Below are 25,676 nucleotides of genomic sequence, written 5' to 3'. Positions count from 1 at the left end.
TTTACTGCTATCTGAAGCATATGAAATAATTAAGTTCTAAAGATAATGATTACATAAAGAAATATTTTTAGGCATAGGCATAAGCATATGCAGAACAGAAAGAAATAAAAATTTCTTCAAAAATTTGACTTGGTGTAAAAAAAGTCCATGAGAAAAAACAGAGATTATTGAAATTATCAAGAAATACTCTGATTCTTAAAGGCTCTGTAACACTGGAAAATAAATGGCAATAAGTGGTAGGGCATCTGGTCAATAAGAATTGAATACATAGGTAGAGATGCATGTTTGTGTTCAGTGTTTTGTTCAGTGTAGCTGAGACAGATGACGTTGCAAACAGTAGTAACTATATGGTATAAATTATGTGGTAACAACAGATCATGATAAATTTTGTGTTCTATGTATTTCTTGTAGAAAGTAAGGATACCAGGTGTGTGTAGTGGTGGGTGCCTGTAGTTCTAGCTACTCGGGAGGCTGAGTAAGGAGGATCTCTTGAGCCCAGAAGTTTGAGAACAGTCTGGACAGCATAGAGAGATCTCATCTCTAAAAAAATAAGATAGAAAATTTTAAATATGGGAGTCTAATTCATATTCTATTTATATCCGCTCTCTAGGCCTCACTGAGTACCACTATAGACTTGTATTCTAATTAAGTTAATTTCTGATTAGTTCAATGGTTTTATAACTTCCAAAGTCTAAAAAGCTACTCCTTTATGCCATGGTTTCTATATTTGTCTTGCCTCGTTTGCTACAACAGATGTCTAGAATTTCTCATAAATCTTTTTTCATTTGTGCTCTTATTTTTGAAGATTGATCTACTTGGAAAACAGGCGGCATAAATGATAATATTTCAAAAACCTGAATTGTGTGTTACTGCTTTTAATTTTTATGCCCAACAGACGGAATGTGCAAACTTCATCAGAGTACTTCAGCCCTATAACAAAACTCACATATATGTGTGTGGAACTGGAGCATTTCATCCAATATGTGGGTATATTGATCTTGGAGTCTACAAGGAGGTAATATAATGAAAAAGCATGAAAAGCATAATTTCTTGTAATACGTTGTTGCTTAATTCCTATGACATAAAACAGACAGATTTGAATATAAAGACTGAAACATAGATGGCCAGGCATGGAGGTGCATGCGTGTAATGCCAATACTCAGGAGGATGAAATCAGAGGGTCCCTTGAGCCAAGGAATTCAAATCATTCCTAAGCGGCATAGTAAAATCCTGTTTTAAAACAAAACAAAACAAAAAACGAATAGTTTATGAACGATGTAGTAACTCATGTTTCTAGCCATTCTATGGACTGTCATTTTCACTATATATCTGATCTACCTAATAAAAATGTTTTTTCTATTAAAAGTGGTTTTTAGCAGGACAATCAAAATTAATAGTGTAAAATTTTAAAAGTGTTTGTCTTCTATGGGCTCCATGTATGTCTTTATTTTCTCTTGACTTTCCTTTTTAACTAGATATATATAGTATGTTGCTGTTGGTAAAAATTCATTTTCCATAAGATCTTGCAGTGGAATTGCATTATATAAATAATTTCATTTTCCCATCAAATAAAGTTGACCTGTTATGTATAACAGTGGACACTAAGTAACAAATATTTTAATAATTTTCTTAAAATTGTATAGTCATTGGCACAATGAATTTATTGTTTCAGCTGGACCAAATTGGCATAATGGAAATAAAGGATGTATTAATTAGGAGTAATGTATTCCAGATCTCAGTGAGTGCTTTAATAAGTGAAAAACATGCATATTTTTGCAATTAAATTATTTACCAATACTTTAGTTTACTGTCCTTGTGTTATGGACTTCATGCCATCCACTTTACATGGATTATTGCTTTGGAATTTCACAACACTCTTAATAAAGCCAGTGTCGTTATAATTACCAATTTACAGATTAGTAAAAATTAAGTTTCAATGGAATAAATAACATGCTAAATCACCCAACTAATAAATGGTCTTGCAACAAATTGAATCAAGGCAGTCTATGTCTAGAGCAAACATGAGCAACTGAGCTATAGGATAAGTGCTCCCAGTTGTTTCTTGGTGATGTGCAATGTCATCCTCATGTTTATGTAAGTACAGTCAGGTGCGTCATAACAAGTTTTCCATCAACTACAGGCTGCATATAATATGGTAGCCCCATGAGATTACATTACCCCGTTTCTACTGTATCTTTTCTATGTTTGCATATATTTAGATACACAAATGCTTACCATTGTCTTATAGTTGCCTGTAGTATTCAACAGTAAGAAGCTGTACATGTTTGTAACCTAGGAGCCGTAGGCTATGCCGTATAGCCTAGGTGTGCAGTAGGTTATACCATCTAGGTTTGTGTAAGTGCACTCTGTGATGTTCACACAATGATGACATTGCCTAACGATGTACTTCTCAGAACATACCCTGTCTTTAAGTGATGCATGACTGTACTTTTTGTGAGTAACCACACATATTTGCAGGATAATTCACTTTGTTTTTGAAAGTAAAGTCTGGGCTTATGGAAAAGGTTTCTTTACATTGACTTAGCTGATTCACACAGAGATCAAACCCTCAACGGTGGATGGATGGATTTTCCTTTCTAACAAACTTGTCTAACCAGCCCAGACTCAACTGTTTGAAAATAAAGCAACCCTGACAGTTAAATTTCTGAACCACTAGGAGACTTGGTAACTTGAATCCATCATTCTTTGTTGGTGGTGTAATGTTCTCTTGTCTAGCTCTGATGAAGGGTAATATATAACATTAGCTCATAGCATAGGGTGTAATTATATGATATAGCCCCACAGTTTGAGTGTGTTTTGAGGCCTAAGGATAAACGCCAAACTCACAACCTGCTGAGGGGGGCAAATAGTGTTTTATAGCTCCTTAAAAGTCACAATTGCTGGCCGGACGCCGTGGCTCACACTTTGGGAGTCCAAGGTGGGCAGATCACCAGAGGTCAGGAGTTTGAGACCAGCCTGGCCAACATGGTGAAACCCCGTCTCTTCTAATAATGCAAATGTAGCCGAGCGTGGTGGCACACGCCTGTAATCCCAGCTACTCTATAGGCTGAGGCAAGAAAATTGTTTGAACTCGGGAGGCAGAGGTTGCAGTGAGCCAAGATTGCACCACTGCACTCCAGCCTGGGCAACAGAGCAAGACTCTGTCTCCAAACAAGAAAAAAAAAGTCACAAGTGCTGAAAGGGAATTTAGATTTAGATGGAGCTAATTAGTAGCTTGGGACTGTCAAGAAGCCCTGGGGCAGTCAAATTTACAAGTTCCATGAATAAGAGAATTATGGGTAAACAGGGGCATTGAACCTTGAGTTTTCAGCTGGTCTGGCGTACAGGTAATTGTATGGCAGCCCTGCTTGAAAATTGTTAACTTTTTTAATGAATCATTAGTCCCAAGAAATCACTGTACTTCTAGAGGGAGTTTAGAAGGACCTTCCATTTTCAAATAAATAAGGCTCCTCCTAAGGTGGCTGGGAAGAGGGGACAGCAATACACAAAAGGAGCGGAAGAAGGTATACTTCAGGGACTGCTATGCAGTGTGGCTGGGGCAATGGGAAGAAACAGGGAAAGCTAAGATGAATCCCAGATTCCTGATTTTGCCAGTGAGTTGAAGAGTGGTGTTATTTATTGAGGTGAGAGTAGTAGCAAGTTTGAGGGAAATATGGTGAGTTAGTTTTGCACATTCTGCATTTGCGGCATATTCAGTAGGTCATGCCAAGTGGGCAACTGGAGCTGGAATTTAGGAAGGAAGTCAGTGCTGCTGTCAACAACTTCTAATAGTAAGTTGAGGACAGATGGCCAGAGTTTGAAATGGTTCCAGTCATTTACTAACTCCATGGCTGTATGCATACTTTATAAACTTTCTACGCTTCTGCTTATTCAGTACAATAATGATAATAGTAACTATTTCACAGAATTATTTTGAGGATAAAGTGAGAAAATAATTGTATACTGTTTGGCATAGCACTTGCTTCATTCTAGTCACTTAACATTCATCCATTTCTAGATAACAGAAATACAGAAATGTAAAGAGTCATGGATGTACACAATGTGCATATTTTACATATTTCTATAAAATAATATTTGTATCCCACAGTACTGGGAAAACTTGAAAGCTGTTTAATGCTTGGCTTGGTATCATTTCCTCTGGGACCTCCCCTGTGCTGCTGCAGATCTTATCTTTAAATAGGCATGATATTGACAATAATGTTGCTTAGTTGTGATAAATAAATGTTTTCTTACTAGCATTCCTACCTACTTGTATCATCTTTACTTCTCTGCCCATATTTACATCTGTGTAGCTCAGACAGGTGCTTTTTGCATAATTCATCAAGAATAAGGAACTTCATAGAAGCAATCTTAAAAAGTTGAAGTCTCAAAATATAGAGCACCATTAATTCAGTCAGTTTATTTCAGGAAGCACATGGAATCATCCATTATTTTTTATATTGTTTTCTTGTATGTGTCCTTGACTGGCTCAAGGAAACTTGCTTTCTTGCTATCTCCTATTTCCAGTAGATTATAAAGGTACCATTATTATTTGTATTAAAGTGTGTTTACTTAAAATTATGAACCATTAATTTTTAACCAGGCTATTTAAATTGCTATTAGTATTTAGTATTTTTTTAAATGAGGCAATAGTTACTATTGGTCTTGTTCAAAAGAAAAACAAAGATCTGAAGTGCAACATAACACATAATTTTCTCTGTCTCTTTTGCTTTATTGCTTGTGTTCTACGTAAGTTGCACTGAATGGTCCTTTTATTACATGTGTGTTCTGATATAACTTCATAGATACATCACCTAAACAGAATGTCTGAAGTGCTGGTTTTCTGTAACTAGTGCATGCACAGAGTGAGTCATCATCCTTTCTGCTGGATGGTAGTGTTGTCATTGTTATGAAACACTCAATCTCATAGGGCCATATTCATTATACATTCATATTTTTTCTTGGAAAGTTCAACTTAAGATGCTATTTATTTTCCCCAATACTAAAAGTCTGCCAATGTCATTCTGTCTGTGGCCACTATTATAAAAATAGATGTTTCAGCCAAAATAACTGTGTGGTTTAATGTGTACAGTGTTTTCGTAATGGTGAAATACTACAACAGGATTTTTTTGTTACCCAGATGTATCAACAACTTGAAAATGAACTGCCTGCCTGAGAACACTTGTATGTTACTGTAATTTTAAAAACTATTACAGGATTTAAGTCATTTGACATAGTTGAAGATGCTTAGTTATATAAATTGTAATCACTATCCTGAAAGTATGATTATTATAGCAAATCTATTTCTTAAAAGATGAAGTTAGTTTTATTAGGCTCAATAAGTTAGTCATGAAAGCTCAAGAAATATGTGTTCTTAGTGGTGATTTCGGTAATTGATAATGGTGGAGACTAAATGTATTGATGAGTACATTACTACTTCCATTTGAAAAATTCACTCAGTATTATATTGCCACTTTCAGCAAAGGGAGACCAAAACATGGTTATTAAGTCTTGCCAGATATATTTGCTAAAAAGTTAAGGAGTTCAGCATCATGCACATGCTATATGCTCAATTAGTTTTATCAAATTCAAGTGTTGGAATTTAGTTTGTATCTCTCACATTCTTACTGTTTGTAATATTTTTAAAAAGCTCACTGGTGTTAATATTTCTCATAACAGGATATTATATTCAAACTAGACACACATAATTTGGAGTCTGGCAGACTGAAATGTCCTTTCGATCCTCAGCAGCCTTTTGCTTCAGTAATGACAGGTAAGATCAATGACAGGCAGTTCTTATCCTTAAATGGTTTTCTAAGAGTTATTTGTTGACTGAACCACATTTTCCTATTGAGTTAAAGGTAATGTTTTACTAATCTTCCACAAGCGATTTGTTTCCATTATTTTAGTGCCAAATTTGTCTGTACTGAGCATCCTTCTCACTAATGGAAGGCCACAGCAATCCATGGTGTCTGCACAGTTACTTTTTAAATGAACTTCTGATTGAATATTTATAATGTCAAAGGACACATAATTACTTGTTTTATAATTTTATATTTAGATGTCTGGGGATTTTCTTATGTTGTAATATCTCCCTATCTGACTTATTATGGAAATTAAATTTAGCAGTTTCATATGTTGGTAAATTAAACCAAATTAATCAAGCTATAGAATACAGATAATAGAATGTTATAACATCTTCCTTTGCAATTTCACTATAACCTGATTATATCAGTGGAAACATGAAATTTCTGCTAGTATAGCTAGTCTTCTCTCACTTTGTATACATCTTAAATTCTCTTATGAGACAACTATCTTGTTCAAAGAAGCAATACTGTGTGGTCTGAAGTCTGTTCCAAGGAATGTCAGCAAGACTTCTGAATTTCAACCATTATAAGGACTCCTTTTGTATTGGTTTGGTTCATGACTTTAGCCTCTTTCTATTTAACTTGTCTGTCAAATGTTTGAATAGACGATAAGAGTGAAGCACCATGACATTTTAATTTTCACTTAGTGAGAACTAGTGATTTTGCTTTGAAGTGACAGCATGTGTGTATTTGTGTTTTTTGAAAATTATGTGACTAATGGTCAGTCATTATTCTCAGAAAATGAGATAGATGGTTTGTGATTCTGCTCTGTGAAGTGGAGTTGGCATACCCTTAATAAAAAAACAAAAAAAAATAAAACAATAGATTGGCGGCAGTTGTTACTCCCTTATGAATCTCCAAGTAATTTTAGGTACAAGGAAGAAGTTTGAAAGCCTGGATATTCAGATCTAATTTTATGTTGAAATATATTTTTTCCTAACAAAACATTCAAATACTTGCAATTTTACAGGTTTCAAAGTGACAGTTCACTTCTTTTACCAAACTTTTTAATAATGTCTTTGCTGTTATTATTTTATTCTTTTTTAAAAATATGCCCACAATGAAATATTGCCATTTACCTGACACATTGTAGGGAAATACTGTTAGAGGATGGAAGCAGTACCTGATCTATGTCTATTTTACATAGCTGGAGTTCTCTCTCTGTGTGTGTGTGTGTGTGTGTGTTTGTGTGTGTGTGTGTGTGTGTGTTTCCTTTAGAAGTTAGCTATTCTCATTCTTAAGGTTGAATTATCCCTGATCGTTCATTGAAAGCTTATTTAGATGGATATAAACAGGGGCTACAGAAAAGTATCTTAATCCCTTCTTATACAAGGCAGAATTTTAAAGATATGTTTCTGAGCAAAAATAAATTTCAGTGATAAAACAATGTATTTGTTCTCGTATTTAGGCATTTATAAAGTCTAAATGCTCTGTAGGGATTTGCCATTTTTTTACATTGTTCTATTCAATGTAAAGCAAAGTGGTTGACTAAGAAGTTTCTTGAAATAGTAGAGGTTTAGCTCTCAAAGAGACAACATATTCTCCTGCAGGAACAGCCTTCTTCCTGCCACTCCGCCCTGCCCCTACCCAACACCCTGACTAACGTTAGGAAACATGGATCCCTGCTGCCTTCTTCTCCTTCCCTTATGTTTTTCTCACTTCCCTTCCTTCCATCCTCTTCCTCTCTCTAATCTGCCTTTTCTCTTTGTCCTCCCCTTCTCCTGCCTCCACTTCCCCCCTCTTCCTCTTACTTCCCTTCTTCCTCCTTCTCACCATCCCTTCTCTCCTCCTCCTTTTCCTTCTCCTGTCTTCTTCGTTCTTCTCTCCTTTCTCTCTCTTTTTCTCCTTGACATTCCCCTTCTCTCTTTTCCTCCTTTCTGTCTCTGGTGAAACAGAACATGCACTTTACACAAATAGCAGAACAAAGAAGTTTGGTATGCAGTAATGGCAACATCTTTCCCCTTTCAAGAATTCCTGTTTATCAGAACTATTAGAGACATGATTAGCTACAAGGAATGCAACATGTTATAATTACAAAGAATGACTTCAGTGCTGAAAGCTCCCTTTCAGCAGAGGTTAGGCAAAGAAAATTTGTGGTCATTGAGGTTGTGTCAGTTAAGTAAATACTAATTACACAATCCATTCCTCATTATGGCATTTAGCTTTTCATATTTTTTGTGTCTTATTCTAAAGAGGAACTCTTAATTATGACATTTATTTGAATTATTTGTGGGGAGAAGAGAAAGAGGAATCGCTTATTATTATTTATTCAAAAGGGAAGCTAATGCATGTGCAATTATTAATTCAGAAGAATTTGGCCTGTTTATATTCAAGTATTCAGCATCAGCTTACCAAAGTAAATTGAGTTATTCTTTCTTCAACTGAGATAAATTTTCAAAATCTGTGAAATTTATGAAACAATACATTCTGATATTAAGCAACAAACATCTTTGGTGTCATGCTGTGTAATTTGTACATGTTAAATAGCATCTATGGCTGTACTCTTAATAGCTCTGTGTACTTTTTTCTCCCTCTCAGATGAGTACCTCTACTCTGGAACAGCTTCTGATTTCCTTGGCAAAGATACTGCATTCACCCGATCCCTTGGGCCTACTCATGACCACCACTACATCAGAACTGACATTTCAGAGCACTACTGGCTCAACGGTTTGTGATTTTTTTTTTGTTTGCTTTTGATTGTCTTGCCTTTGGTTTAAGATAGATAAGAAGTGTATTATTATTCATTCAAATGTGTTTTGGAATAATTGATTTAGCTCAACATTATAAAATACATTTGAAATAATTCCCCACTAAGAAAATCTCCAATATCTTTTGTTTATATAGTAATACATAATATTTGTTGTCTGCTATTCCTCAACACTCTTGTGTGCTCTAATTAATATTTTAAATATTCACAATGACATCTGGGATATATCATTATTTTATTCTTTAATACGCATAAACTATTATGCTATCAAAATACTGAAGTACAGAGAAGTAATTTGGTCAAGGTCTTATAACTTGTCAGATGCAGAGTGAGAATTCAAACAGGTAATCTTACTCTTGCAGTCTGTGTAAAGACCAAGGCATGTACTGTCTGTCAGCCCAATGAACTCGGGTTAGATTGTAATGGTAACATCTGTTGCTTAAAAATAATATACATTTGGGTTAAGACACTTCTCTTCAAAATTTTAAGCATATTAATATTGACATAATTTTGTCTGATTACTATTTTAAGAATCATACAATATTTTGAGTTTAAAATTTTTTTAAAAACATAAGAATATTATAAATGAGTTTATTTAATTAATCCAAGGAAAACTGCAAGACACCTAACTCCACCCCACTCCCCACCACCGCCTTACAACAGATCAAATTTTATCATGATTCTCTAACATATGACTGTATTCCATTGCATGGCAGAATGACATAACACTGTAATTTAAGCAGGCAGGCATTTTTCATTCCCATAATAAATATTGGGCCTTAGTGAAGGAGGCCAGGGTAGAGATTTCCTAGGGGCTATCTCTCTATCTCTCAGTGCCTTTTAAGCAGTGACAACATAAACAAAAGGAAAAACACTTTGAAAACATTTCTTTAGTCAAAAACTCCAAATCTATTTGTTTATACAACAATGTGATTCTCATCAGCCAAAAAAGTACCCTTAATAGGTAGTCTTAAAAGGGAAAACAAATATAGAATATCCATGACTATGTGATTACCCATTAATTTCTTAACACACATGCAAAGCAAAGCTATCTTTTTGTGCATTGTCAGATTTTTGTGGAATTATTTGGTTTGAGAGTAACTTCTTAAATGTCACCTATAGAATAGCTTAGATACCTATTTGAGTAAAAAGATATTTTATGGCTTAAAATGGAGTATAAGATTGTATCTCTGTCTTGGGATGGCAAATATCATGTTTCTCCTCTTCTAAAAGACAGTAGTATTTTTCCATTACTGTAACATATTCATTAATAAGTCAGCAGCATTGTCAATACAATAAGTGTAGGAAATATGTATTCAACTATTATTCGCCTAGATATGCTATTTTTAGCACTGTATGAAGAAGATTAGAGATTAGGAAGCCTTTGAATTGGTTTAACAATTTCCTTAATTAACAACTTCTGAGACCCTATTGCCTACTGGGTGCTACTCTACCCTTGTGGCCTGCATAGATAGATAGGGGAGGGTCACTGACCTCACGGATGATGAATGCCTTGCTCAGCCTGAAGCATAAAGCAGGAGTGGGAGACAAGGCTACAAAGCTGTAAATATTATCTTGAAACCATGATGGCTTACTTTTTAATCAAGGAGTCAGAACTTTGTTTTTCTAAAGGTAACTTACAAAAACAATAGCATTTTTTTTATTATTATACTTTAAGTTTTAGGGTACATGTGCACAATGTGCAGGTTTGTTACATATGTATACATGTGCCATGTTGGTGTGCTGCACCCATTAACTTGTCATTTAGCATTAGGTATATCTCCTAATGCTATCCCTCCCCCTCCCCCCACCCCACAACAGGCCCCGGTGTGTGATGTTCCCCTTCCTGTGTCCATGTGTTCTCACTGTTCAATTCCCACCTATGAGTGAGAACATGCGGTGTTTGGTTTTTTGTCCTTGCGATAGTTTGCTGAGAATGATGGTTTCCAGTTTTTTAATAGCATGAATGGAAGACTAAAGAAGGACGAGGACAGAGAGACAAGAGGCCATTGCATGAAAATATGGAAATGAGAAAGGGACAGCAACAAAGGTAGTGGAAGTGGGGATGGACATGAGGATATACTGCAAAGAATATTTGAGAGAGAATATACTGGTTTGTAAATAGAAGAATCCAAGGACATGAGACACAGCTCAAGAGATTTGTATGCTGGGAAAACTTTGCAAGTAAAGAAGCCAGTAGAATAGAAGAAATTGAAGGTAGGAGAAAAGACAGATGGTAGAGAAAGTCTCAACTGACCGAATTCAAGCAAATAATTATGATGCAGAAAAACTGACTTTTATGGTTCTAGGCGATTCAAGTCAGACTGCTTAGCAGATAAAAGCCAGGGTGATCATATGACCTACTTTGCCCAGGACATTTTCAGTTTGCTCCTGTTCTTTTACTCTTAAAAGTGTCCCAGTTTAGACTAAAATTGTTTCTGTGGAACTTATTTATTTGTGCTTAATTCCTGAATGGTGACTTTTGTCAAACTTTAATGTCCATTCAAATTCTTTGCCTGTAAATATGGAATCTATTAACGATAGAATCTATTCACAGGGTGTTATAAGGATAAAATTACATCATATCGGGAAATCTATTAGAAGACAATTTTAAGAGCTGAATTAGCGTCAATATCATCATGATTATTATTATTCCTGAAGGTAGCGGTGGGAGGTAGAAGTGGGGCTAAAACCTGAATGCTGTGTGATTCTCTACTATCTCTTTTGCATTTTGTATTATTGACCGCCTTTTCATTCTCTCCCTCTACACTTCATAATTCTGTGAGCTCATCCATCTGAATAGTTTCAACTGTTTCCTGTGTTCCAGTATTTCCTAAAATTGTATTTCCAACCTTTTCCTGTAACTAAGTGGCCTCAAAAATAATTTATTTGGATGACTTCCATTTTTATTCTAGATTAAAAGAAAAAAGATTATTGTTTTACATAAAAATCAAGATATGTAAGCCTTAGTTTTGATTGTGCTGTTAAATCGCTTTAAGGTTTTTACAAGTGGTTTAATGACCCTTTGTTTTAATTGGATTTAAAGTCTAAAATATTGTGAATGTTATAGATCTTGTTTCTTCTTTCAAATATGTCCTTCAATATCCATTTTCTGATTTTTATCTATTTTAACTTTCTTAACTTCATCCACCCAGTTACCTTGGCGTTATCTTTGATTCTTTCCTCTTCTTCCTCTCCATTATCTAATCTATTTCTAAGAGCTTTTACTTCCTTGAAAATATCTGTTGACCTTGTTCTTTCTATGGTTACCATTTTCCTATAGGTCTTCGTTACCTCATCTCTGGTTTATTGCCACCATTTTATTGTTTACTAACTGATCTCCCCGTCTCTCATCTCTTCCCATTCAAATTTATTTCATATAATATCCATGCTAGTCCTATCTTTGGCACTTTTAAAGTGCTATTTTATTGACCGTTATAAACCTGAGAGAATTACTATTTGCATTTTACATTTGGTGATATATTCAATGTCAGATAATAGTTCATAGTTAAACAGCTAGCAGAGGTGAGATTGAAGCTCGAATATGTGTATCTGGTCCCTGATATTGTATAATTTCCATTGTATGATACAGTTCATCAGCTCAAAATCTGCTCTTTTGATGGCATATCCCCTGCTCTTTGCAACCTCACTACAAACTGGGCCATATGTACATGCCATGTAGGGCAACAGCAAACCAAGGATGTGGGTCTGGTAGCAGGAAGTAGGGACAGATAGAGAAAATGGAGTTCCGCAAGCAATGAGGGAGACCTAGGCAGTCTGGCTGGAGCCAGGGAAAGCAGGGAAAGTACAAGCAGCCAGTCAGATGTTTGCTGAGGGAAAGGCAGGCCAGAGCTAGAAGAGCACAATGCTTCAGGAGATTCAGTCATTCAGGAGTTCCCCAGTCCGCAGAAACTAGGGCAGAGTAAGGGGAGAAATCATAGAAATGATGGTATTCTTATAATGAAGAGGGATCTGATGGACTAAGACAAAATATTGGCTTCCTCAGAGGATGTTTCTGTCCTTTATGAGAAATGGCCATTTTCCAGATACAGTCAGCCTATGGTCCAAAGTCAATGGGGTCATCTGTCTGGAGTCAAGAGTGGGAGGGGAGAGAATACAGATGAACTGCGACAAGTGAGAATTTAACTGTTAAGATGCAGATTCTAAAGGGTTATCATTTTTAATATGATGCTACATGAATCTTTTATAAATCCATATTTATCACTGAAGCACTTAGGGGGTTTAAAATTCTTGATACATATGTGCATGCCATATTGTGTTCTGTGCCCCACTTGGTATTAACCAGAGTGAGATCAGCTAACCACTTAACAGTGCAAGGATCCTTCTCAGAATTTTTCTAGGACTGTTTAATCCAGTTTAAAGACTTAAAAAGCAGGAATCCTGATTCTTTCCTTGAGATACTAATCCATCTAGCAAATACCTTATGAGGAGGATACAAAATGGCAAAGATGAAATTTTTTCATCTTTGAGGCAGTTTTCATTTGAAGTTGTAAAAAGTGTTTTTTACAGTACTTTTATGGGCATTTCTAAATGAAATCTTTGATGGTTCCACACTTTGATTTATCAACTTAATCTTAAAACATATAGGAAATAGGAATATAGATGCAAACTAGGGTGTTTACTCAAATGCAGTTGAGCTTTTGTTACAATTCTAGGATAAAACTAAGAAGTGTGACCACTTGGAAGATGAAAGCGAACAATAACGCCTCAGATGCATGCAGATGTTTTTGTTTTCTTTCTTGGAATAGATGAGAACTTTTGTTTTAAATTTTCTTTTTTAACATATGGAGACAGTTTTCATTTGAAGTTTCTCTTGGGGTGATCTGTTGTCTGTAAACTCTCCTTCCACATGAAAGGAGAACATTAAAAAATGATAATAGGAAAATTAGACTATAAGAAGTAATAAAAGGAAGTTAGGAACTTACTATCTATTAAATAATGCTAGTGTGCTCATCTGGGTGAAAAGAGGTTCACAGGGAGAAAGGGAAGTAGTGTGTGCTGCAGGCCACATGAGTTTATGCCATTTTCTTTTGGCAGTGCCTCTTGGTGACACGCTAGTAGTTCATCTGAAAAATGCATGATTTCAAACTGCATTCCTACTGGGGCATGTACTCAAATGCCAAATGGAGAAAATGTGCTATAATAAAGCCCAGGTGCCTAATGGTATAATTTTAAGTTGTTTAATTCATCAAGTATGCACTGATTGAATGATACCTATTTTTACCCAAATTTGGCAGCAAATCAGGAAAGAGTTTCTGTCATAAAATACCAACATCAGAGTTCTAAGACCGGACCTCAACAGAATCTGCAAGAAAGAAATTCTCTTCTTGCAACTTGTATTTATTTTTAACTCTCAAGTATGCTTACTATTTAAATCACAGAATAAAGCACTACTTGACACTCTTTTTCTCATAATTAAATTTCTTTATACAACAAACATTTAGCTTTAACACCTTCAGTATTCCCCTACAAAACATTTTTTACAGTACTTGCAAGAGAGCCAATATTTAAGAGAGAGTTCAATAAAATCAATAATGACTGAATAAACAGAATAAGACTGTCTATGGCATATATCAGTTGAAAGGTAAAATAAATACCACTTGGAAAAATATCCATGCTCTTTCCTCCTCCCACCTCATTGATGTCTTACTGAAATTTCTGAAATGTAGACTAGTATCATAGCCTACCTATTGGCCATTTCAAATAGCCATAACTGTCAACACTTGGATGATGTTTTTCATATCTGAAGTGGGTTTTCCTATGCATTTCTGCAATATGACAATGAATTGCCATATTTATTTATACTCCTTTTACACTTCTTTTATCATTCTGCTCTATTTTATTATTCTGCTCTTTTTCTTTTAATTGAACTCTGTAAACAAGTGAACAGCAATCAGCTCATGGAACCCCTACTCCCATTTGAGTGATTGAGGAAAGCTTTATAAGCAACTCTTTCCTTCATATTGGTATTCCTTTTAACTGTTATGCTTTCCTGTTTCAAATCACCAAGTTCTCATTTTCTCTCTAGAGAGAAGATTCTATACACTTTGTACCACTATGTTATTTTTTAAATTATAAATTCAATTCAATCATTTGGTAGGTTTGACAGGACACTAAAATTTCAAGGGACATCATGCTGCATGTGTAATTTCTACATTAATTATATGCAAGTGCTACAATAAATTCTACTCATGTTACTACCGATGTAATCCCACATATTTGTGAAGATAAGGAAATCCAATCATTTCCTATAATTTCTGCATAGTTTCAGCTTTATATATTTTTCCCATTCATATTACTTTAGAATTTATTATTAATTCCCCACGCCCCTTATCCATACATACATACAACTATATTATTGACCTTGAGTTAATGAGTCTAAATGTATCTTTTCCCATCCCATATATAGATAGGGTTTTATTTATTTTTGTATTTGTATATGTTTAAAATACACATGGCGGTTCAGCTAGAGAATTCCATCCAGTTTGGCAGCACTGGATTTAAGCATCTGTAAATTCAAAAAGTTCTAAAGATTATTATTCATCCCTGGTCTGTGTTTGTGGGAGCCCACAGTTGGTTGTTTTTCTGTGTTCATTGCTGTAATATCATTTCAAGTCAGTGGAAAAATCACGGCTATGCATTCTCTTTAGCCATGTCTTGACCATTTGTCAATATTTCCTTAATCCAGATTATACTTGGTTTGATATAGAGTGTCAGTTCTTATTCATTCTTGTATTATTTAATTCAAATAGTTTTCTTTTTTTGCACTAAGTTCCTTGAATATAATAGTAATGAAATGTATTATTTCTCTGTTTTCTTGAATTTCAGAAACCAGAATCTCACATTTATAGAAAAATTTGATCCCACAAAGAGTTGCTTTTTTTTTTTTTTTTTTTGAGATGGAGTCTCACTGTGTCGCCCAGGCTGGAGTGTAGTGGTGCAATCTTGGCTCACTGCAAGCTCCACCTCCCAGGTTCAGGCCATTCTCCTGCCTCAGCCTCCCGAGTAGCTGGGACTACAGGCGACCACCACCACGCCCAGATAATTTTTTTGTATTTTTAGTAGAAACGGGCTTTCACCGTGTTAGCCAGGATGGTCTCTTATCTCCTTACCTCGTGATCCGCTGGCCTCGGCCTCCCAAAGTGCTGGGATTACAGGCGTGAGCCACACCAAGAGTTGCTTTTTAAAAGAAAACATGTTTAAATAAAAAATCTGAAGTGTTGGTTTGCGATTAAAAAAAAACTTTTTTTTTACTTTGCTCAGTGATCAAAGCCAAGTGTTTGTGATTTACTAACAATTTGAAAGAGAGCCGGGGCAGGGGTTGGGGGAGACATTGAATGGAATTTTTAATAGGCCTTGAAATTTTGAGATTAATTAGAAAAAAAATTAAATACTTTGTGTGGTTTTCTAAAATTTTATTTTTATATATTTTTGAAAAAAACATACCAAAGTGAGATTATCAAGAATATAAAAGTCCATCGAAGCTCTAAATTACCAACAAAACAAACAAAACAAAACAGGAAAATAATACAGAATAAGGAGAAGAAAGTTCATGAATGTATTTCCCTCCTTTCTTTTCCTTTCAAAGCTTTGCATTAAAGCAAAGAAGAGATTGGATGGGAGACACAGGGCCAACCCAAAGAGGCTGAGACTATATTGACTGAATACCCATCACTTGGAATCCAACGTTAACTTTTTATTTAATTATTTATTTATTTATTTGAGACAGAGTCTGTCTCTGTCACCCAGGCTGGAGTGCCCTGGTGTGATCTCGGCTCTCTGCAACCTCTGCCTTCTGGGTTCAAGGGATTCTCGTGCCTCAGCCTCCCAAGTAGCTGGGATTACAGATGTGCACCACCATGCCCGGCTAACTTTTGTGTTTTTAATAGACAGGGTTTCACCATATTGGCCAGGCTGTTCTCAAACTACTGACCTCAGGTGATCCACCTGCCTCAGCCTCCCAAAGTGGTGGGATTATAAGCGTGAGCCACCACACCCAGCCCCAACATTAACTTTTGTCTATTGAAGAAGGCTACTGTGAAGCTTTATTGGGATATTGGCCAATTGCTGTACATTTGCAGGAGAGTGATTTTCATAACACCTGGGGAACACAGCAATCAGAGCTCTAGGCAAAACTCTAGAAAAGGAGATATTGATCTTTTTTAACTCCCGCCAATTTATTTTTCTTTTAAAACTTTTTGGCTTCTCTTTTCTCTTGCTTCTACTTCTTAAAAAGTCAGTGCTCAGTGCTTCTTTCCAGGTGCCACATATTTTCTAATTAAAGTCTTTCCTTCATTTCTCAATAACCATACTCTCTGTCTTCTTTGCTTTAATCCAATTACTTCTGAACTGGTATCATCCTATTACGCATCTGTTACCTGGTTACCTCACAATTATTTAAAACCAAGACTTAAAGTGCCGAATACCTCTTAAACAAGGATTTAGAAACCCAAATAAATTTGTCAGTGATACAGTGAAAATAGGTTTATCATATTGCAAACACTTTTACACTGTACGTATATTATGGCCATCTTTCCAGGTCAGTCCTACAGATCTACTAAATTTTTAATAATGACATATTATATTTACAAGCACATGGATGTACTCAATTTTCTATTAACCCCTGTATATTGTCATCATAATGATAATGCTTATCAGCCCCATAACTATCTTAATAATAATCACATTTATTAAACACTTATTATATAATCAGCCTTTGCCTGATACTAAATGCTATATATATACATATATATATATATATATATATATGCTGTATATAAATTTCAGTATGACATCAATGAGGTGGGAGGAGGAAAAAGCATGGATATTTTTCCAAGTGCTATTTATTTTACCTTTCAACTAATATATACCATAAATAGCCTTATTCTGTTTATTCAGTCATTGATTTTATAGAACTGTCTCGTAAATATTGGCTTTTGTACTGTAAAAAATTGTTTTGGAGGGGAATACTGGAGATGTTAAAGCTAAATATTTGTTGTATAAAGAAATTTAATGCTATATATATGCTATATATATAAAATGTTTTATATATATATAAATGCTATATGTATAGCATATATACACATAGAAAAAGGAATTTAATGCTTATATATGCTATATGTATATAAATGCTATATATACACACATATAAATCCACTTGATAATAATATAAATTATCTTGTTAGGTAGATGACGTTGGTAGTCTTATATTACATATGAGAAAATTGAGTCATTGAAAAGATAAATAATGTGTCAAAGGTCACCATTCCAGTAAGTGGCAGAGAAAAGATATAAATTCAGAAAGTTTATCTAGAGCCTATACTGCTATATTGAACTTGAACCAAACACTATTGGTTGTTTCCATTTTTATACCCCTAGGGCAATTACACAAAATTCATCAAAGTATTAATACATCACAGTAGGTCAAAATCAGTGCTAGATTTTTACTATTTCCTAAGCCCTTTATGAAAGACATGGTGGCTAACACGGTGAAACCCCGTCTCTACTAAAAATACAAAAAATTAGCCAGGCGTGGTGGCAGGTGCCTGTAGTCCCAGCTACTCGGGAGGCTGAGGCAGGAGAATGGCGCAAACCCGGGAGGCGGAGCTTGCAGTGAGCCGAGATCGCGCCACTGCACTCCAGCCTGGGTAACAGAGCGAGACTCCGTCTCAAAAAAAACAAAAAAACAAAAAAAAACTCCGTTATATAGAAAGAGAATATAAAATGATAGCATCTCCATATCTGAAAAGATCTACAAGTAATTTAGTCTAGTCATCTTCTCACCTGCTCTCTGGAATTCCTGGAGAACTTGTTCAGTACCTCTTTATGCTGATACATATTTCTACATTGTATCATCTTCATTTGTATCCACATCTCATTTCCCACATCTGGCTTATAGTTCATTTTTTAAAAATTCTACTGCTAATTGCTTTTACGTGGAAATATTATCAAACTATGATGACTGGATTGTTTCAGTATCTTAATTTATAGCTTCTTTTCTTTCAAACAGGAGCAAAATTTATTGGAACTTTCTCCATACCAGACACCTACAATCCAGATGATGATAAAATATATTTCTTCTTTCGTGAATCATCTCAAGAAGGCAGTACGTCCGATAAAACCATCCTTTCTCGAGTTGGAAGAGTTTGTAAGGCAAGATATATTTATATATTTTACTTAAAATATATATATGAAAAAATCTTTGGCAAGGTTTAAGCCAAAGTTAATGCCCGTTATTCATAAATGGTATGATTCATACTACCCTAGATGTGTAATTTTTGAGATCCAAATGTTAAAAAAAAAAGAAAAAGAAGAAAAGAAAGAAAAAGAAAAGAGTTCACATTTTTCAAACATTGCAGTTTATTTTTCCAACAGTGCCTGAACTGTTGCCCTAGTGTGAGTTACACTTCTTTGGCAGCTTACTTCTTTTATTGAAGGGCTATTCGTTTGCAAGTGATTGCTATTCCCAGTAACATCACTGCATTGTCCTGATCCCTGGAGCTTAAAATGTTTTCATATAATGTTAAATAATCCAAATGAAAGTAACTTAACGTAATCTCTAGAGTAATTTAAGCATCATCAGATGTATATTCTATATTTTTATCATCACGCACATCACACATGTAAAATTATATATCATTACATGTATCAAATCAGTTGAAATTTTATTATATTATTACTCTATTAAATATTTTCTAGACCTGTAATCTAGATTAGTTTCTGAGAGAAAATGAGGTAAAGAGGAAAAAACAACCACAAGGCAAAATGTTTATTTTGAAGAATACTGCAATGAGTTTTTAATCTTGCCGTTTTATGTAAATTATAAATAAACACAGATACTATATGAGAGGCTTCCATTTTGTGCCATCAAAGCTCTCGTTTGACTGAATACAAGCCTTATGGAATAATATTGCTATTAGAATCATACTTTGACTTCAGTAGATTATTTTTCTGCTTAGATTTGTCTCCACTGAAATAACTTTTCTTAAATAGACACCTTTAGCATCAACTCAGTTATTAAGGGGAAGAGCTGTTAATAAATACTCTCAGCGGGAAGTTTCTTTGGTCTTGTACAAACTTTTCATTTTCTTCTATCTGAACTTATCACATTTTTGTTTCAATCTGTACCCTCAGGCTTCTGAACACTTTCAGGGACAGAAATACAAACCATCATTGCACTTAAAAGTGCTAATGAAAACATGGCTTTTGAATGAGGCCAACTTGTGAGCCCAGATCATTCTTTACCCAGTGTCCTAGCCAATAATGCTGTCTCCCACTGATCCCCTCACCCCCAGGGGACAGATTGTCTAAAAAGCATTCTCATTCTTTCAGACTCTAAGAATTCACAGTAATTTCTCTTGAAGCCTCTTGGCTAGAGATGAATGCCTGTTGTTTGGAGTAGTCCTAATGTGTTAGTGTATTGAAGCATGCCTTATAGCAACAGTATCCTGACCCTGAAAAGCTGTGTTGTGGATTGACATTATTTGTATCAATGAGCTATGTTAAATAAAGAATAAGGGATTTACAATCAATTAAATGAATTTCAAGAGTCACTTTCTGATGAACATATATAGCAAGTAAGTATATATTTTGTGCACCAGTTCAGCGCTTATTTCTTGATAAATATAATCCTTTTAATAGAAATGTATTTATAACAAAGTAATGTCTTACCCTAGTATAAATATACTGAAAGTTAATCTCAGAGTGTATTAAAGAAAAATTTAGTTGTCCCATATATAAATTCCTATATTAAAAGTATAACCTATTCTCTAAACATCAACCATGTAATATTTTATTTATATTATGAAAAAACACCTAGAGAACTGGAAAGGCAGAGAAAATTGTCGTAAATGAGTTTTCTCATCACACACACACACACACACACACACACATACACACACACAAAACTTCCGAGGCCACACAGCAAGATTCTGTCATGCTATTGTTCTTGGTTAAAAAGCTAACAAATTGTGAGATCAAAAAAGAATATATGATGGATGAATTTACTTTTAAAAAAATAGAGGTTCTTCATTAATTAGTGTATCTCTACTCAGTCACATTTTTAAATGAGCACATCTTCAGAATTTCTCGCTATACATATAATCCATTGGTCAAATGTCTACAATATTTTGGTTCTAAATGCTTTCTTTGCAGTTTCTTAGTTGCATCACATGCTGCCCATGTTTCTAACTTAATAATCTAAGATTAAGTTGTGGCAAAAAGTGAACACTTTCAAGTGGAGATCTCACTGACAACATGAAAAATGACTTAAAATCTTTATTTAAAATATGACAAGATGTCCTACAAAACAATAACAAGTTTAGCAATAATAAAAAAAGACCTCAGCATCATTGTTGCTGTGGTCTTATTTTCACATAAAAAAGATTATTTTGACATTATTTGAAACTTATTATTCCTTTCTGTGTCTTCCCCCTGTCATTATAATACTGTTTTTTTTCTTTTGACAAATAATAACAGAATGCACGTCTATGCTATGAAACTAAATTGAGTTCAACAGATACAAGTAAAGATCTAAGAAGCAACAGATCATGTTAGAGGAAACTAAGAGTAAACTGTGTATGCTTCACTGAGTTTACAAAGATTTTTTAGTAACATGAGAGTCCTTTATTCTATTTGTTCCACCAGCATATTCCCACAGAACATATTAGGAAATACTCAGGTTTTGTTGTTCTTGCTGTTATAGTTCATTTGTTTTCATTTTTCACTGAATACGTTAGCACAGTAAAGAACTGCTGACAATTTAAGAGCTCCCTTCATCTTCAGCTACTAACTGAAAAACAATTGTTTTATTGACTTGTAAAACTAGTTTTATTGACCTGTCAAAGATAATACTATTAGACTAAGTAGTATACTGTGATTGGTGGGCAAAACATTTTAGCAATAGAGAAACATTATATCAAAAATGGGTAAAGGATTATTCGCAGAACAAGGGTGAACTTCTCAATTTTATAGCTCTTTTGTTTATTATTTTATCATCTCATTATTTCAACAACAGCAACAAGATATAAAATAATTTCTGTGCAAAATGCACTATACTAGACAATTAGTGTAGCTAATCAACCACTGTCCCTTTTCTTTCAAAGCTTATAGTATAGTGAGGGCAATAGACATGTCAACAAATAATCATAATGTGATGTGATAGACTTATGAGCTGAGAACTCTAGGGATTTGGTGAAGCACAAAAACATTGTATGAAGGAAGTGGTGCTTTAGTTGAGTTCTATGAGGAAATGGGACTATGCTAAGGAATGGAGGCCAGGCATTTCAGGCAGCGTTGTGACAGTTGTTTTTCTTTTGTTTTGGTTTGGTTTTGGTTTTGGTTTTATTTTTGTTTATAGAACAGTGAAATCTTGTAACTGGAATTCAAGGGATGTGTCTGGGGAGCAATGACTTTTGAGATTAGAGTGGTAAATTGGTTGATAAGAAGTCTTGTTTCCATGTTAGTGAGTGTGAACTCTATCCTGAAGTCAATGAGGGATTATAAAATGTTTTACACAGAGAAGTGACAAGATAGGTAAATATAGTTAGCAGCAATTTGAAGAATGTATCTGGATTGAGAAATATTTGTGATTGGGAGATCTGTTAGGTTGTTCCCTAAAGATAATAGAAACAAAGAGATAAGCACTAAGAGTAAGTTCAAGAGATAGTTCAGATAGAAAGTATATGTAGATTTCTATAAAGTCCTCACTTTATTACTGCTCTTTTATTATTTGCCTGGTATACATAGGGCTGACCAATAGACCATTCTTGTAATGACAGTAATATTCTACACCTGCACTATCCAATACAATAGCCATGTAGATGTTAGTGTTCAAATATGACTGGCATGACTCATGAGCTAAATTTTTAATGCATTTTAATTCTCTTGCTCCTATCATAGAGATTTTGATACCCACCCTGTAGACAAGTACCCTTTTATTCTTGGTAATTCTGATTCCTAGAAAATACAACATGGACCAGGAACATGTGCAAAGAGATATATTTTGATATGAGATGATAAATGACAAAAAAAATTATGAGCACAGATTTTTATATTTGGATATGAAGAACTTGATGTGGTTCTGAGATATGGGGGCACAATAGCCAGTTGAAAATATAACCTGAGGCTCAGTAGTCTCTGGACTCATAAATTTGAAAATCACCAGTATATTGGCAGATCTTGAAGTTATGGAAGTGCCTGACATTGCTCAGGAAGATTTGTAGTGCAAGATCAAGGATAGAATCCAAAGGGACAATGACATTTAGGAAATAGAAAAGTGTCTGCAAAGGCAATTGATAGGAGATGGTGTCATTGCTGAGTGGAAAAACTGGAGAAGAGTGTTGTCACAAGTCAGGGGAAAAGATTGCTTCAAGAAGAAAGCAGTTGTAAAAAATGTCGCTTATCAAAAAGAGGTCAGGTAAGATTATGATTAAAGACTAGGTATTAGATTTTGCAGTAAGGATATCATCAATGACCTTTGCCTGGATGATATGAATGTTCAACTTAAAATCAGATCTAGGCTTACATTTTGCTCTACTTCTCATTCCCTCAGTTTCTTAACCTAAAAAATGAGGACACCAGGCACCTATTGCTTCCATGACTATTTTACCAAGCAAATGTAAGGCTTTAATGAGATCATATGAATTTGGATGTGACAGATAACTGAGGAAGGTACCAAAAACAAGGGTAACTTAGATATCTAAGTTTACAAGCATGTAACAATTTACTATAAGAGATTGACATGTAAATAATGTAAATATCTGGTCACACTACAGTGAATTTAATCCCAACAATCACACATATGCACACATGCATGTGCACACACACACACATCTTACACACATTTGGAGCCAGATCAGCGTGCCTGTGCTTAGGTTTCGAAGAAGTTGGTGTTGATGGTAGTGGTGTGTGTATTTTGTGGTGTTAGAGGCAGGTTAGTTACCAAAGTGATCAAAGAGATACGTCATTTTATTCGTTTTAAAGGCTGAAGTTACCATTATTATTTTTATTTATCTTTAGGGGAATTTGTGCTTTGAAGATTGATCTTATTTCTGAACATAGTCAAAGTAATTTGGAGCTGTATTTGGAGAAAGTTGCATAAATGATTAGAACAATGCAAATTTTGGTCAAGAGATATCAATGAAGAGAGACACAATAAATAAACTGACTTAAAAGATAATTTTACTTGGCAACATTGATCAGTGAGAGCCTGAGGAGAATAAGTACCTTCATCCACAGAATATCTTTTAAACTTAATATGTTTATAATTGTACATGGTAGAGCACATTTCCTAATGAATTATTTTTAGTAGTGTTCCTACTTTCCAGTCAAACTGCTTGCTCTATTTTTCCAATAAATTGTTTAACCTTGAAGGATTTCTAAAGTCCTTGTCAAGCTCTACAATTCTTTCATTTTGTGAAACAGTCAATATTTTGAAGCACGAAATGGTGCAACTTACACCCCAAAGAACTGCTCTCGTAGATGGTAAATAACACAGATTTTCATGATGAGCTATTCAATGCTAATTGAATGAATAGGCAAAACCACATGAAATAAACCCACTGAAAAGATTTGTGTCTATTTACTTTGCAAGTTAGTACTTTCAAAATACCATTATTTATGTCTGCGTGATGTTTGTTACTCTGTGTGTGTGTGTGTGTGTATGTGTGTTTCCCTTCAAGACCCATCTTTTAAGTCAATGAGTGGAAATACTAGTTCTTTCAGTGAGACTTGCTTGCAATTTTTCACCTCAAGGCTGTTTTGCGTTACTTTTGAATTCTATTCATTTTTGGAAGAGCTGCCCATTATACTTATGCGAGTCTACTCCAGATTCCAGCTGTAGATTATGCCAGTTCTCTTTTTTTGTTTTGCAGTATTTCCTTTCCCCATGCCAGGAATTCAGTTTGGATGGCCCTTTCACATAACTTGCCTGGGGGTGTCATTAATAGCCCTTTGCTTCAATTCCACTTGCATTGTCTATTTTGATATATGGTCCTATTTGGACAATTACTGCCTTTGAAGACTTGTGTTTTTAGGCCGATGACACTTTCCGTATTTATTGATCTCTGTTGAGCTGTGGTTTTTGTGCTTACTTTCAGCATGTCACTTACAACCTAAATGAGAGATTTAGTGCCCACGAGTTACAGATGTGCTTTTGCTTCACTTCCATCTGTTTTCCTGTCTGAGAAATTCCTAGGAAGGGGTTTATACTGTTTGCTACAGCTTTTTTTTTAATTGAGTGAACTCTGATTCTACCTGAAAAGGACTGCTTAACATTCCTAGATTTACCTAATTGAATGTGCTAAATCTTAGAAACTGAGTTGTTTAGGATAGTGTATTACACCAGTCCTGTATTTCCAATAATTTTTATGAGTTTCTGAAGTGGTTAGAAAAACATGTTCTCCATTTCTATTTGCTTAGTCATTAACAGCAAATCACAAATAGTCGTCTCTAAATACTAGGTGTTTTTATTTTCAGAAAAAAAATTGCCTTGAAAGCCTCTATAGAATTTATCCCTTAAAAGTTAGTGGGTTTAATACCTGCCACAAAAGTTTTTGTTGTTCATTTTTTTTCTCCTCTATCCTTTGCCTTAGATGTTTGAGTTTGTGTATTTTTATTTCCTCTAAAGTATTTCAAGATTATTAGTTGGTAAGGTAAAGGACTCTATGTTATTATATGTCAAGAATTTTGGGGGTACTCCTAAGTATAAGAAGTGGGAAAAAAACTTCTGAAAACAGTAAAGAGCAAGTGCCAATAGACCTTCCTCTGGTAAAGAGAAACGGTATCCATAAATTTCTCTTTATGTTAAAAAATGCTTATAATTTCAGTTGCCAAAGAAAATAAGTGGAGATATTTGTTTCTACATGTTATATTTCTACACGTTCTATGTTACGTAGTTGTTTCTACATTTGTTTCTACAACTTACCTTACCTGATTGACTGCCAAATATGGTTATTTGAAAACTCACAACTGTATTTTTAAAATTCATATTATTATTTTTGCCTTTATTTTTTAGTGGTCAGACCCTTTTTTGAAAATCCCAGTGAACCAGGTACATGAAACATAGTTATGGCATTGCAAGT

General features: G+C 34.7%; 1 protein-coding gene across 1 annotated transcript in view; it reads left to right on the top strand.

Annotated features, from left to right (window-relative positions):
* Window positions 1–25,676, top strand: part of SEMA3D (semaphorin 3D) — a 158,633-nt gene that overhangs the window by 80,203 nt on the left and 52,754 nt on the right. Inside the window, exons 5-8 of the mRNA XM_030822019.1 lie at window positions 896–1,015; window positions 5,680–5,773; window positions 8,406–8,534; window positions 18,605–18,747. Of these exons, the coding sequence (XP_030677879.1) occupies window positions 896–1,015; window positions 5,680–5,773; window positions 8,406–8,534; window positions 18,605–18,747 (486 nt within the window). The remainder of the gene's footprint in view (window positions 1–895; window positions 1,016–5,679; window positions 5,774–8,405; window positions 8,535–18,604; window positions 18,748–25,676) is intronic.

The sequence above is a fragment of the Nomascus leucogenys genome, chromosome 11, assembly GCF_006542625.1.
Source record: "Nomascus leucogenys isolate Asia chromosome 11, Asia_NLE_v1, whole genome shotgun sequence".
Classification (NCBI taxonomy): domain Eukaryota; kingdom Metazoa; phylum Chordata; class Mammalia; order Primates; family Hylobatidae; genus Nomascus; species Nomascus leucogenys.
This window is presented reverse-complemented; position numbering and strand designations above follow the sequence as displayed.